The 14,622-nt window shown below is 40.1% G+C and overlaps 3 protein-coding genes across 3 annotated transcripts in view; 1 reads left to right on the top strand and 2 right to left on the bottom strand.

Moving 5' to 3' along the window:
- Window positions 1-4,148: 4,148 nt before the first annotated feature.
- The window catches only part of LOC114915833 (uncharacterized), a 44,924-nt gene continuing 34,450 nt past the window's right edge, over window positions 4,149-14,622 (bottom strand). The window contains exon 2 of the mRNA XM_083077620.1: window positions 4,149-9,388. Within this exon, the coding sequence (XP_082933746.1) occupies window positions 5,894-7,360 (1,467 nt within the window). The 5' untranslated portion in view covers window positions 7,361-9,388 and the 3' untranslated portion in view covers window positions 4,149-5,893. The remainder of the gene's footprint in view (window positions 9,389-14,622) is intronic.
- On the top strand, window positions 11,864-12,873 carry LOC145958759 (uncharacterized). Its single transcript, XM_083076294.1, has 2 exons — window positions 11,864-12,604; window positions 12,652-12,873. Exons 1-2 carry the CDS (start codon window positions 11,864-11,866, stop codon window positions 12,871-12,873), a joined length of 963 nt encoding a protein of 320 aa, XP_082932420.1.
- LOC145958758 (uncharacterized) lies at window positions 13,012-13,512 on the bottom strand. The gene has a single exon (XM_083076293.1). The coding sequence runs from the start codon at window positions 13,510-13,512 to the stop codon at window positions 13,012-13,014; it is 501 nt and encodes a 166-aa protein (XP_082932419.1).

Below are 14,622 nucleotides of genomic sequence, written 5' to 3'. Positions count from 1 at the left end.
ATGATGCATGATATTGCTTGGTTTGGATAAATAACCCTTTTTCCTTTTTTTTTGGGTATTTTTATTTTATATATTTTTTTGTATTTTTGGGTGAAAAGGGAAACTACCTGTCGCCACCGGCCCGAAACGGGCTTTCGGCATTCGCGAAGGATGGTTGGACTCGTTTAATTGTTTAAAAATATGGATTGCTAGAATGACGTATTCTCAAACTGAGACCTTGTCAAACGAGCAATTTTATTAAATGATTCACCAATCCATATTAATCCCAAGCGGGACCCTCCATGGATTAGTGGTTTTCGCAAAAGGAGGGTTCGTGGAGTCGCCACCAATGTTTTACTCAAAACATTGGAAAAAGGGATAAGGCAATTGATTTTATAAATCAACTTTGGCCGTTACAACCAGAGTTGGGTAAGGGAGTCGGTTACGCGTGGGGAAGGTGTTAGCACCCCACAGCGCCCCTTTCGGGTTCCCTATGACAGATTATTTCTGAAAATAATAGTACAAAATTACTAAATTACCCCTATTTATTCTAAGCAATTATAAATTAACTATCTACATGATGACAATTTAATATGCACACAGAAAGCAGTAAAAGGAAGGATTTAAGAAGAAACCTTTGAAGCGTGCTTTTATATTTCGTAAAACTGGGAAGCTTTTTGGCGTTCCCTCGCTCTACAAGCTCGCTCGCTCCTTCCTAAAAACTTTTGACTACGGAAATCCGGAGGATTTCCCTTCGACTAGGTTCGAATCTCCAAGCTAAATGCTCGGAATTCCAGAACTTCGTCGGATCGACTCCCAGAGAGATTTCTAGGGCAGAACACTGCTCAAAAACCCCAGAATACTCAAGGAGGGAGTCAAAACTGAGTGTGAAAGTGTGGAGGAACGTCCAAATGACGTCCTATATATAGGAGTGAGGCGCAATACGGCCTCTGACATCAATACGGCCCGTACCAAAATTTTGAACTACGGTACGGCCGTATTGAATTTGGTACGGCCGTACTGAAGTTCAAAAACTTCAATACGGCCGTATTGAGTTCAGTACGGCCGTATTGTAGTTCAAAATGTTCAGTACGGCCGTACTGAACCTCTAGGAGGCCGTATTGATCTTCAATCCTCCCACATTCTTATTTTAAGCTACTCTAAGACCTCTAAACCTACAGACAATCATCCTAAAGTCTTCCAGGGTCTTCTAGGAGTCCTTTTGGCTGACTTTCCTTCAGTCTTCGAGAGTCTTCGAGTCTTATTTCCGACCCGGACAATTTTAGGGGTCTACAGCTGCCCCCCCTTTACTTAGTCAAACGGTCTTTTGGTGTACCGGCTGACAAGTAAAGGAGTTGACCCAATTGTCCGGGTGATGTGCCAACCTTCTGACTTGTAGCGTCTTCCGGTGGAAAATTATTGAGTAGCCTCTCCAGGTTGTTGCATACCTCGGCGCTTCTGACAACCTCGGTAGCTAAGTTTAACACCAACGTGCCTCTGACGACGCTGATGGCTGAGTATTGTCTCTCCAGACCTTGAGTATTGTCTCTCCAGACCTTGAGTACTGTCTCTCCAGACCTTGAGTACTGTCTCTCCAGACCTTGAGTACCGTCTCTCCAGACTTTGTTTGAGTACCGTCTCTCCAGACTTTGTTCGAGTACCGTCTCTCCAGACCTTGTTTGAGTACCGTCTCTCCAGACCTTGTTTGAGTACTGTCTCTCCAGACTTTGAGTACCGTCTCTCCAGACTTTGTTTGAGTACCGTCTCTCCAGACTTTGTTTGAGTACCGTCTCTCCAGACTTTGTTTGAGTACTGTCTCTCCAGACTTCGTTTGAGTATTGTCTCTCCAGACCTCGTTTGAGTATTGTCTCTCCAGACCTTGTTTGAGTACTGTCTCTCCAGACCTCGTTTGAGTATTGTCTCTCCAGACCTCGTTTGAGTATTGTCTCTCCAGACCTTGTTTGAGTACTGTCTCTCCAGACCTTGTTTGAGTACCGTCTCTCCAGACTTTGTTTGAGTACTGTCTCTCCAGACCTTGTTTGAGTACTGTCTCTCCAGACCTTGTTTGAGTACTGTCTCTCCAGACCTTGTTTGAGTACCGTCTCTCCAGACCTTGTTTGAGTACTGTCTCTCCAGACCTTGTTTGAGTACTGTCTCTCCAGACCTTGTTTGAGTACTGTCTCTCCAGACCTTGTTTGAGTACCGTCTCTCCAGACCTTGTTTGAGTACTGTCTCTCCGGACCTTGTTTGAGTACTGTCTCTCCAGACTTTGTTTGAGTACCGTCTCTCCAGACTTCGTTTGAGTACTGTCTCTCCAGACTTCGTTTGAGTATCGTCTCTCCAGACTTTGCCTCTCAAAATGAGGTAGTTGAGTATAGTTTGTCTCCACAGTCCACAATGCTGCTTCGACGGTTTGTTTTTCTGATTTTGTGCCGCTGAGGGCTGGATAACGCAGGGATCCGTCTAGGGGATGTGCAGTCATTCATAGGTTCTTGTGTCCCAACTTGCATTGCTTAGTTGGTACCCATGGGAATTTTTGACTCCTTGGGGTGTAGACACAGATGCTCTTTCTCTCTGAGTTGAGCGATGCCTTATGTTTGGCTGACGTCCTTTGACGTTGGTGGAGTATCCCGGTTCATCCTTATTCGGGTATCTCTTTTTGATTTTCTGATTTTTGCTGCCTCTGTGTAGGCTGTTATCCGCTGGGGATTCTGGATGTTGATTTTGTCTCCACAGTCCACGATGCTGTTTCGACGATTGTTTTTGATTTTTGTGCCACTGAGGGCTGGATAACGCAGGGATCCGTCTAGGGGATGTGCAGTTACTCATAGGTTCTTGTGTCCCAACTTTCCATTGCGTAGTTGGTGCCCACTGGGGAATTTCTGATTCCTTTGGGGTGCAGACACAAAGATGCTCTTTCTGATGTGAGCAGTGCCTTATGATTGGCTGACGTCCTTTCGACGTTTGGTGGAGTATCCCGGTTATCCTTATTCGGGTGTCTCTTTTGGTTTTCTGATTTTGCTGCCTCTGTGTAGGCTGTTATCCACTGGGGGATTTTGTCGTTGATTTTGATTAGCCTCTTCTGTTAGGCATATCACCTTGATGTTCAATGATTGGCTGAGAGCCAGATTCCACTTGGGGAATGATTATTGATCTTTTTATGATTTTTCCTTTTGAAGGAGTGCCTCTTATGTAGGCGACTGGGGAATTGGAGTTCAGTGTTCGGCTGAGTGCCGGATTCCGCTTGGGGAATATTTATATATTTTTTTGATTTTTTCTCCTTTCGCAGGGATGCCTCTGAGTAGGCGAATGAGGGATCTTATGTATCCCAGAGTATTATTTAGGAAGCCTCTGCAGGCTTAGCCTCACTCAGCGCTTTGAGTCGGAGAGCTATCTTCCACTGAGGAAGTGTTAAGTCCTTTGACTTGTATATACTGTTTGGATGATCGCACTTCCATTGGGGATTGCGTCGATTTTGCTTTGATAGCTCTCGCTGGGGATTCGTTCCATGAGCTTGAGTTGAGGTTTCTCTGGGGAGTATTATTTCTGCGAGCCTCTCCAGGCTCATTTATTCTTTGATGTGGAGTATTATTTTGGCGAGCCTCTCCAGGCTCAATTATTCTGAAAGAGTATTATTTCGGCAAGCCTCTCCAGGCTCAGTTATTTCTGAGAGAGTATTATTTCAGTAAGCCTCTCCAGGCTCAGTTATTCTGATGAGAGTATTATTTCAGCAAGCCTCTCCAGGCTCAATTATTCTATACAGTTGGGGGAGTATTATTTCTGCAAGCCTCTCCAGGCTTTAGTTATTCTGAGGAAGTATTATTTCTGCAAGCCTCTCCAGGCTCAATTATTCTGAAAGAGTATTATTTCAGCAAGCCTCTCCAGGCTCAATTATTCTGAGAGTATTATTTCGGCGAGCCTCTCCAGGCTCAGTTATTCTGAAAGATGTGAAATCTTTGTCTTTTTTTGTCGACTTTTGACTTTTTCTGTATGTTTGCCTTTTTTGTCATGTTTTGGCTTTTTCTGTATTTTTGCCTTTTTTGTCATTTTTTGGCTTTTTCTGTATTTTTGCCTTTTCTGTTGTTTTTCGGCTTTTTCTGTACAGAAATGTCTCAGTTATTTTGAGAGAGTATTATTTCGGCGAGCCTCTCCAGGCTCAATTATTTTGAGAGAGTATTATTTCGGCGAGCCTCTCCAGGCTCAGTTATTCTGAAAGAGTATTATTTCGGCAAGCCTCTCCAGGCTCAGTTATTTTGAGAGTATTATTTCGGCGAGCCTCTCCAGGCTCAGTTATTCTGAAAGAGTATTATTTCGGCAAGCCTCTCCAGGCTCAGTTATTTTGAGAGAGTATTATTTCGACAAGCCTCTCCAGGCTCAGTTATTCTGTGGGAGTATTGTTTCGGCAAGCCTCTCCAGGCTCAGTTATTCTGAGAGTATTCTTTCGGCAAGCCTCTCCAGGCTCAGTTATTCTGAGAGTATTCTTTCGGCAAGCCTCTCCAGGCTCAGTTATTCTGAGAGTATTCTTTCGGCAAGCCTCTCCAGGCTCAGTTATTCTGTGCAATCTGTTTGTTGGATTTTCTATATCCTTGCCTTTTTTCATTTTCGGCTTTTGTTGACTGCTGTCATACACAAGCAATTTTCTATTTTTTTTCTATTTTTATGCAATTGCCTCATGACGAGGTCTTTGAAAATTTCTTTATGGCCAATACGGCCGCATCCATTTCAGTACGCCTGTATTGAGTTGAAATTTTGTTCATAACCCTGATTTTAGTACGGGTGTACTGAACATGGTACGGGCGCATTGTTTTTTCTGAAATTTATATTTTTTATTTTTTTTGTTTTTTCAATAAACAGAGAATAAGTGATCTTCCAGTACACCTATCATCTGTATGCATGTATGCAGTATGATGCACCTAATTCTATTTGATTCTTTTTTCAAAAGAATTAACCGATGCGTTTTTGTGTTTAGATTTTGCCATTCCTCCAGACGGACTGTGCTCTGCCGATTTCTGTTACCGAGGAATGATGCATATTTGATTTTGGTGTCATCAACCAAATGATTCTTCCCTTTCTTTAGAAGATGTGTCAACCCTCCTATTGACCACTATATCTCCATGTTTCCACAAGATTATTCAAAAATCGTTTGGGACAAGAGAGAAAAGAAGGAAAGGATATATTTTCAAAGGTTTGTGTTTTAGAGGGGATTATTTTATTTTTAAAAAATGGTTTTTGTAAGAATGGCTGGCCATGGTAGGCTTATGTGTTTAGGCTTGTTCGATTAAACACTTATGAGGTTAAGCACATCTTTGTTATTAATGATTGTGCTTTGACAACTTGGATAGCTTTTCTTGAGCCCCTTGTTGAATTCAATTGATGGTACCATCATGGATTTATTATTATTCTTTTTCTTTTTGATGACCCTTACTTTTGCCTAAAACACCCATTTGTGATGTCTTAGCGGGCTTTTGTTTTTGTTCATCATTTTGTAACCCTAATTTTTGCCTAGGTCACCCTTTTGTGGGATTCCTAGCGGGTCTTTTGCTCTTATTTTTGTGCAGCCCCCTTTTTGGGTTTCCTGCCGAGCTTTTTTGTTTTTTAGGATTTTTGTCCTGAATGGATTTCTTTTTATCTATGACGGCACTTATTGAGGCCAAGAAAAGGTGCTCCAAATTGACACACACACTTCCACATAAAAATGATGTGGGTTTATTTTTATTAAGATGATTTTAACCTCATTCATGTTTATTCAAACAGGGTTAAAATAATGTGGTCTAGAATTTTATTGCAAGCGAGAAAAGAAGCAATAAAGAATTAATGAAGAATGATTTTATTATAATCATAATGGAAACATGTGCCCTATCGAGGCTCGGGGGTCGGGCTGTCCCCGAGGAGTGATCTCTAATAGTCACTGAGTCTATACATCCCTATCGGAAGGAGAAGGACACTTGATGACAACAGCTGGCCTTGACGTTTGTGAACCAGCCTTCCTAAAGATCTGGCTTAAAGAACGTCGAGAAGGATCTTGGTTCCTCTTCGTCCTTTGATCTTTGTTAGGGTTGTATCTTAACCCTTGTTTCCCCGGATTGTCTTTGATAATGGGTAGCTCCGGGATTCCTTGGGAGTCCTTGCCTAATTCTTGTCTTGGCAAGTATCCGTTCTTTGTGAGCGTATGAGCTACCTTCTTCATTTCTCGGGGAAACGTTTCAACATTGGCGATTTCCAATGCTTGGAAGGCGGTTTCTAAAGCTTCCTCTGCTGCATCCACATAAAGTATGTTGGATGGCTTGCTGATGAGTATGTCATCTTTAGCTTGTTCGGTCACCAGTTTGTCACCCACAATGAATTTGACTTTCTGGTGGAGCGTAGAGGGTACAGCTTTCGCATCATGAATCCAAGGTCGGCCGAGGAGACAGCTGTATGCGGGAGTGATATCCATCACTTGAAATTCGACGTTGAAGATAGTGGGTCCAATTTGGATTGGAAGATTGATTTCTCCCACTACTTCTCTTTTAGAACCGTCGAAATCTCGAACGATCATGTTGCTCGGGCGCGTTTGGACTCCCTTGATTGCCAATTGCTTGAGCGTTCTTTTTGGCATCACTTTCAAGGAAGATCCATTATCTACCAAGACTTTAACGATGTGATACTCCTTGCACTTTATAGAGATGTGCAAGGGCTTGTTGTGGTTTGATCCCTCGGCGGGGATTTCTTCATCGATGAAGGTGAGGTGATCATTAGCCGTGATGTGACTAACAATCCCCTCAAACTTGTCTTGGGAGATAGTGTGTGACACGTATGCCTCGTTCAAGACTTTCAACAGAGCTTGCCGATGCGGTTCGGAGCATAGGATCAACGACAACAGAGTAATCTTTGCTGGCGTCTTATGAAGTTGATCCATGATGGAGTACTCGCTCTGTCGGATATATTTTAACAGTTTGTCTGTCTCCTCCTCGGATTCCTTATTTTCCTCGGTTTTTTCTTCTTTTTCTTTCCCTTTATTCTTGGGAGCTTTGTCATGAAGATCTTCGGGAGTGTAGATCCTGCCACTCCTAGTCATGCCCCCAAGTCCAGCGATGTTGGAGATATCGCTGTCGGCAGAAGAGTGGATGTCGTATATCCACGGCACAGCCTTATTTGATTTGTAAGGGAAAGGCCTTGGGACTGTGATCCTTAATGGTGTTGGACCTTCCCCTTTGTTTGTCTTGATTACCAACAACGGAGTTGACGTGTGCTCGCTTGGCGCGGTTGTTGGCTTACACTTGATAACGAACGGCGTGTGATCCATTCTTTGAATATACACATCGATTATTTCTTTCTTTTTATTAATGTTTATTAATGGATTACTAGGAGAGATGTATGAATGACTCCTAGATCTCTCCATGATCTATATGCATGATATGAGATGATGAGGTTGAATATGCATGCATAGTGTTTATTCAACTAAGCATTATCATGTTTTTAGGATGTTCCTAAGATGATGCATGATATTGCTTGGTTTGGATAAATAACCCTTTTTTCTTTTTTTGGGTATTTTTTATTTTATATATTTTTGTATTTTTTGGGTGAAAAGGGAAACTACCTACATGAATGTGATGAAGGTAGATGTTAACACCATGCAATGGAAGATTCTTATTCCCATTTATTCTTATTTTAAAGAAGGGAATGTTGTATGTTTAAATAATGCAATGTATGCTCATACAATGTCACATAATCAATGCACAAACAATTCACTCATCCACGAACAGTCACGAGCGAATCACGAGGTGGGGGTATCCTGCAGAAAAGTGCATATTCAAGGTGGATCTAACTGTTCTCACCGGTCTGAGGCCCCCAAGGTGCCCCCATTATAGGGACCCAATTCCTCTCGTCGTAAGCCGATGGAAAGCTCCAACGCACTGTCGGACTCGAGTTCATGGTTATCACCTTGAGTGATGTTTTTCCGACAACGGTCTCATAGGCTCCTATAAACCCATCAACCGGCCGTACTAACATCCACTCCCTATGGATTACCACTCATGCCCCCGGGTATAGAGGGAACTGTTGTGTGCAAAGGTTTGTGTACAGTTTGTATTTCAAACAATTGCGGAATTTAAACAAACAACAGTTATTAAAGCCATGTAATAAAGCATGTTATAATACAAGCGAGGGGTAATGAAGTAATTTTAACTATTATTTGTTAAAAATAATCTGTCACTAAATGGGACTGACTCTCGACGCAATCCCCAGTGGAGTCGCCATCTGTCGCCACCGGCCCGAAACGGGCTTTCGGCATTCGCGAAGGATGGTTGGACTCGTTTAATTGTTTAAAAATATGGATTGCTAGAATGACGTATTCTCAAACTGAGACCTTGTCAAACGAGCAATTTTATTAAATGATTCACCAATCCATATTAATCCCAAGCGGGACCCTCCATGGATTAGTGGTTTTCGCAAAAGGAGGGTTCGTGGAGTCGCCACCAATGTTTTACTCAAAACATTGGAAAAAGGGATAAGGCAATTGATTTTATAAATCAACTTTGGCCGTTACAACCAGAGTTGGGTAAGGGAGTCGGTTACGCGTGGGGAAGGTGTTAGCACCCCACAGCGCCCCTTTCGGGTTCCCTATGACAGATTATTTCTGAAAATAATAGTACAAAATTACTAAATTACCCCTATTTATTCTAAGCAATTATAAATTAACTATCTACATGATGACAATTTAATATGCACACAGAAAGCAGTAAAAGGAAGGATTTAAGAAGAAACCTTTGAAGCGTGCTTTTATATTTCGTAAAACTGGGAAGCTTTTTGGCGTTCCCTCGCTCTACAAGCTCGCTCGCTCCTTCCTAAAAACTTTTGACTACGGAAATCCGGAGGATTTCCCTTCGACTAGGTTCGAATCTCCAAGCTAAATGCTCGGAATTCCAGAACTTCGTCGGATCGACTCCCAGAGAGATTTCTAGGGCAGAACACTGCTCAAAAACCCCAGAATACTCAAGGAGGGAGTCAAAACTGAGTGTGAAAGTGTGGAGGAACGTCCAAATGACGTCCTATATATAGGAGTGAGGCGCAATACGGCCTCTGACATCAATACGGCCCGTACCAAAATTTTGAACTACGGTACGGCCGTATTGAATTTGGTACGGCCGTACTGAAGTTCAAAAACTTCAATACGGCCGTATTGAGTTCAGTACGGCCGTATTGTAGTTCAAAATGTTCAGTACGGCCGTACTGAACCTCTAGGAGGCCGTATTGATCTTCAATCCTCCCACATTCTTATTTTAAGCTACTCTAAGACCTCTAAACCTACAGACAATCATCCTAAAGTCTTCCAGGGTCTTCTAGGAGTCCTTTTGGCTGACTTTCCTTCAGTCTTCGAGAGTCTTCGAGTCTTATTTCCGACCCGGACAATTTTAGGGGTCTACACTACCTATATGAATGTGATGAAGGTAGATGTTACACCATGTACTAGAAGATCTTTATTTCTATTTATTCTTTTTATTTTTAAAAAGAATGTTGTATGTTTAAAAGGTGCAAATGTATGCTCATACAATGTCACATAAAAATGCACAAACAATTCACTCATCCACGAACAGTCACGAGCGAATCACGAGGTAGGGGTCTCCTGCAGAAAAGTGCATATTCAAGGAGGTTCTAACTGTTCTCACTTGGTCTGAGGCCCCCAAGGTGCCCCCATTATAGGGACCCAATTCCTCTCGTCGTAGGTCGATGGAAAGTTCCAACGCACCGTCGGACTCAAGTTCATGGTTATCACCTTGAGTGATGTTTTCCGACAACGGTCTCATAGGCTCCTATAAACCCATCAACCGGCCGTACTAACATCCACTCCCTATGGATTACCACTCATGCCCCCGGGTATAGAGGGAACTGTTGTGTGCAAAGGTTTGTGTACAGTTTGTATTTCAAACAATTGCGGAATTTAAACATACAACAGTTATTTAAAGCCATATAATAAATCATGTTATCATACAAGCAAGGGGTAATAAAGTAATTTTAACTATTATTTGTTAAAAATAATCTGTCACTAAATGGGACTGACTCTCGAGGCTTCCCCAGCAGAGTCGCCATCTGTCGCCACTGGCCCGAAACGGGCTTTCGGCATTCGCGAAGGATGGTTGGACTCGTTTTATTTGTTTTAAAAATGTGGATTGCTAGAATGACTTATTCTCAAACTGAGACCTCGTTAAACGAGCAATTTTATTAAAAGGCTCACCAATCCATATTAATCCCAAGCGGGACCCTCCATGGATTAGTGGTTTTCGTAAAAGGAGGGTTCGTGGAGTCGCCACCAATGTTTTACTCAAAACATTGGAAAAAGGGATAAGGCAATTGATTTAAAAATCAACTTTGGCCACTACAACCAGAGTTGGGTAAGGGAGTCGGTTACGCGTGGGGAAGGTGTTAGCACCCCACAGCGCCCCTTTCGGGTTCCCTATGACAGATTATTTTCTAAAATAACAGCGTAAAATTACTAAATTACCCCTATTTATTCTAAACAATTATAAATTGACTATCTACATGATGACAGTTTAAATATGCACACAGAAAGCAGTAAAAGGAAGGATTGAAAGGAAACCTCTTGAAGCGTGCTTTTATATATTGCAAAGAACTGGGAAGCGTTTTGGCGTTCCCTCGCTCTACAAGCTCACTCCTCGCTCTCCTAGAACAAAATTTTAACTAAGGGAATCAAAAGATTTCCTCTCGACTAGGTTCGATCCTCAAGCAAAATGGCTCGGGGCTCAAGAACTTCGTCGGATCGACTCCCAGAGAGATTTCTAGGGCAGAACACTGCTCAAAAACCCCAGAATACTCAAGGAGGGAGTCAAAACTCAGTGTAAAAGTGTGGAATGACGTCCAATTGACGTCATATTTATAGGGAATAGGCGCAATACGGCCTACAGGGGCAATACGGCCGTATTGAAATTTTTGAACTTCAATACGGTCGTATTGAAGTTCAATACGGTCGTATTGAAGTTCAGAAATTTCAATACGCCCGTATTGAGTTCGCTGCGGTTGTATTGAAGTGTCAATACGGTCGTACTGACTTCAGTATGGCCGTATTGAAGCTTCAATACGGCCGTATTAAGTTCAGTACGGCCGTATTGGGCTTTTTCCCTCCACTTCTTTATTCTGAGCTATTCTAAGACCTCTGGACCTACAGAGAACCCTCCTAGGGCCTTCGAGGAGTCCTTCTGGCTGATTATCCTTCAGTCTTCGAGAGTCTTCAAGCTTTATTTCCGACCCGGACAATTTTAGGGGTCTACAATGATTTCAGAAATAGAAATCTCTCTTATAGAACCACTGTTGGTTTATTATCAATTTCATATTATTGGTAAATTGATTATGTCTGATAAAACTAGGTATATCCCTGTTTTAATTGATACTGGAGCCTCATGGTCTAGTATTAGTAGAAATTTATGTGAAAATTTCTTTGATTTGCCTAAACCTTTGGAAACAACAGGTTTTGAAGGAATTGAACGTGTTTACACACAGTTTTCCAAAATGAAAATTCAATTTAAAAAGAATTTTGTTATACAGATCAATCTTATAGTTTCAAATTATAAAGATGATGGTATGATTCTAGGATGCGATTTTCTAGAAAAATTTGATTATGAAATCCGTGATGATTTTATCAGGATTAATAATTTTGAACTCAAAAGAGTTAAACTTCATTCAAGTATGATTTCTAAAGTTTTAAAAGAAACCTTTTCAAATGGAAGAAATAACTTACTTCGATAATGAACAAGGATATCAGTTTGATGGACTTGTTAACCAGATCGAAAATTCAAAACTCGATCTTTCAGAAAATGAAAATTTTAAGCAAACTGCTTTTAAGAATATCAAAAGACTTTTCTCACGAGAAAATAATTTGAAATTTGGAATCATGACTGGAGAAATCCAGGTTAAGATTGAAGAAGTAAATGGAAGTGTTGCTTTGTCTACTGTCGACAGACAGCAGATTCAGAAAAGAATAAAAACTTTTCCTGAAAAAGATCAAAAGAAGGTTAAATATGTTCATATTTCAACCTGTCAGATTTTGATAAAATCAACCTTTATTCAAGGAATTGATTCCCCGTTAACGCTTATTCTTAGAGATAATCGTTTTATGGATCGTGAAAAATCTATTATCGCACAAGGTAATGGTAATTTACGAATGGGTAAAATCAAGTTTGATGTTAATCTTCAAATTGGTTTATCTTTGCAAGATGCTTTACTTGATAGATCTATTATCATAGAATATAGATTTTTGAACGATAAAATGATGAAACAAGGTAATCATCCTTTTTCAGTAAGTTATCGTATTAACTATGCTTTGTCAAATTCTCATCATAGTATAGAATTTAGACATAAGGATAGAATATGTATAGACGAATTGTTTGCACCTTTCGTAAGCTTGCAGAGTCCAATCATCCAGATGGACGAAGAAAAATCTAAACTTTTTAGATTAGAAGACGAAGGAACATCCGGATCTACATCCCAAAAGTTCCCGGTTCAACAGATCAATTCTGTCCCAAGATCTTTCAGCATGAAGCTAAAAGATGACATAAAGCCACCAGCTTTAATGTATGACGAAACCAAAGAGTTTGAAAAGATGAAAGAAATCATCTCTGAGATAAATGGAAAGGTAAATTCCATTAATAATAAACTATGACTGGACTAACATGGTTGCAGCACATAGAACAGAGATTGAGACATCTCAATCTAGAGATCAAGAGTCTTGAAGAACTTGCTCAGACAAGTTACTCCGCCACAAGACAAAGAGAAGGACGAATAAAAACCCGTCAACGGCTGTATGATTTTCATGATCTACTCAGCAACGAATCTTTACGCTCGACTTTGAGTGCAAGAGATTATGAAATTCTCGAGATCTTACTGAGAATAGAAGAATCTTGAAAATGCTTCAGTAGAACCAGGTCAGCCTTCTAGATCTTTGAGTAGATTAGCGGAAGCTAGTTTATCAAGATATAGACGAGTTTATGATTCTAGAAATCAGAACAGTCCTTATGGTCTCACGATAAGAGAACATGAAGGTTAGATGGTTTGCAAAGATAAACCAATTTGAAGATTAACATCAAACTTGATTTTACCCATTCGTAAATTACCATTACCTTGTGCGATAATAGATTTTTCACGATCCATAAAACGATTATCTCTAAGAATAAGCGTTAACGGGGAATCAATTCCTTGAATAAAGGTTGATTTTATCAAAATCTGACAGGTTGAAATATGAACATATTTAACCTTCTTTTGATCTTTTTCAGGAAAAGTTTTTATTCTTTTCTGAATCTGCTGTCTGTCGACAGTAGACAAAGCAACACTTCCGTTTGCTTCTTCAATCTTAACCGGGATTTCTCCAGTCATGATTCCAAATTTCAAAATATTTTCTCGTGAGAAAAGTCTTTTGATATTCTTAAAAGCAGTTTGCTTAAAATTTTCATTTTCTGAAAGATCGAGTTTTGAATTTTCGATCTGGTTAACAAGTCCATCAAACTGATATCCTTGTTCATTATCGAAGTAAGTTATTTCTTCCATTTTAAAAGGTTTCTTTTAAAACCTCCTAGAAATTCTTTCATGAATTTATGGACAGGATATTCTTACATTCCGGATTATACCCAAACCAAAGAAGAAAGTTCCTTAGGAGGAAGCCGTCTCTCAAAAAAACTGCTCATTGCAGTAGAAAAATGGGAAAAACAAAAGGAAGTTGTTTCCCAAAGTTATAAAAATGAAATCTCTGACTCTGAAGATGAGGAAGATGATTTTATTTTTAAACAAAAACTCTTCTCACAACTTAGTAAAGAATGTGAAGAAGAACAAATTATCCTCAAAGAAATCGAGGAAGATTCTGATTTAGAAAACTGGTTAGAAAATGATAAAAATTTCAAAAATAAATTAGTTTTTGAAAAGGAAGAAACTAATTCTGTAGTTTCTGAACCAGTTTCCGAAATCCAATCTTACAAAGGTTTAATGGGAGATAGTTACAATGGTAGTAGTGTTACAAACCAAATCCACCATTTTGACTATAGCACCGAAGACTATAACCTAGGATTTATCCCTAGAGAACAAATAGTTACTCCTACAGACTTCTCCATAGGAGATAACATAAAATCAAAAGGGAAAAGATTGCCTATAGAACCCAATTTCATTATGCCATCTCTTCTCTTAAACATAGGAAGTGTTGATCCCCAACTCTTACCTAATTACATAGAACAGTGGACTTCAGCTGTTATAAGAGACTATAGGATTCATCATGAAAATCATGTTTCCAATAGTCAAGATATGATTGCCCGAGCTGAAACCTACCTTGGAGATATAGCTAGAGCTTGTTGGGAATCATTCAAACAAACTTTTCCTGACCAGGTCAAAACCAATTTGATCGACCCAGGACCAAACATTTACAATTTTTGTAGTGATATACAAAGAATCTTTACAGCCCAGTCCGTAAGCGATGGTAACACGATTAGACAAAGAATTTATTTAGGAAATCTCGAAAGACTTTCCATAAGTTACTTTGGAAAAATAAAAGAATTTACCCAAGATTATCTTATGTATGCTTCTATAGCTGGAGGTTTTACAGATAAAAATTTAGGAGAAAAACTTTTCCTAAAACTTCCGGGTAAATTAGGTCAAAAAATTAGAGATAGC

The sequence above is a fragment of the Cajanus cajan genome, chromosome 6 (assembly GCF_000230855.2).
Source record: "Cajanus cajan strain Asha chromosome 6, NIPB_CcT2T_4, whole genome shotgun sequence".
NCBI lineage: Eukaryota > Viridiplantae > Streptophyta > Magnoliopsida > Fabales > Fabaceae > Cajanus > Cajanus cajan.
This window is presented reverse-complemented; position numbering and strand designations above follow the sequence as displayed.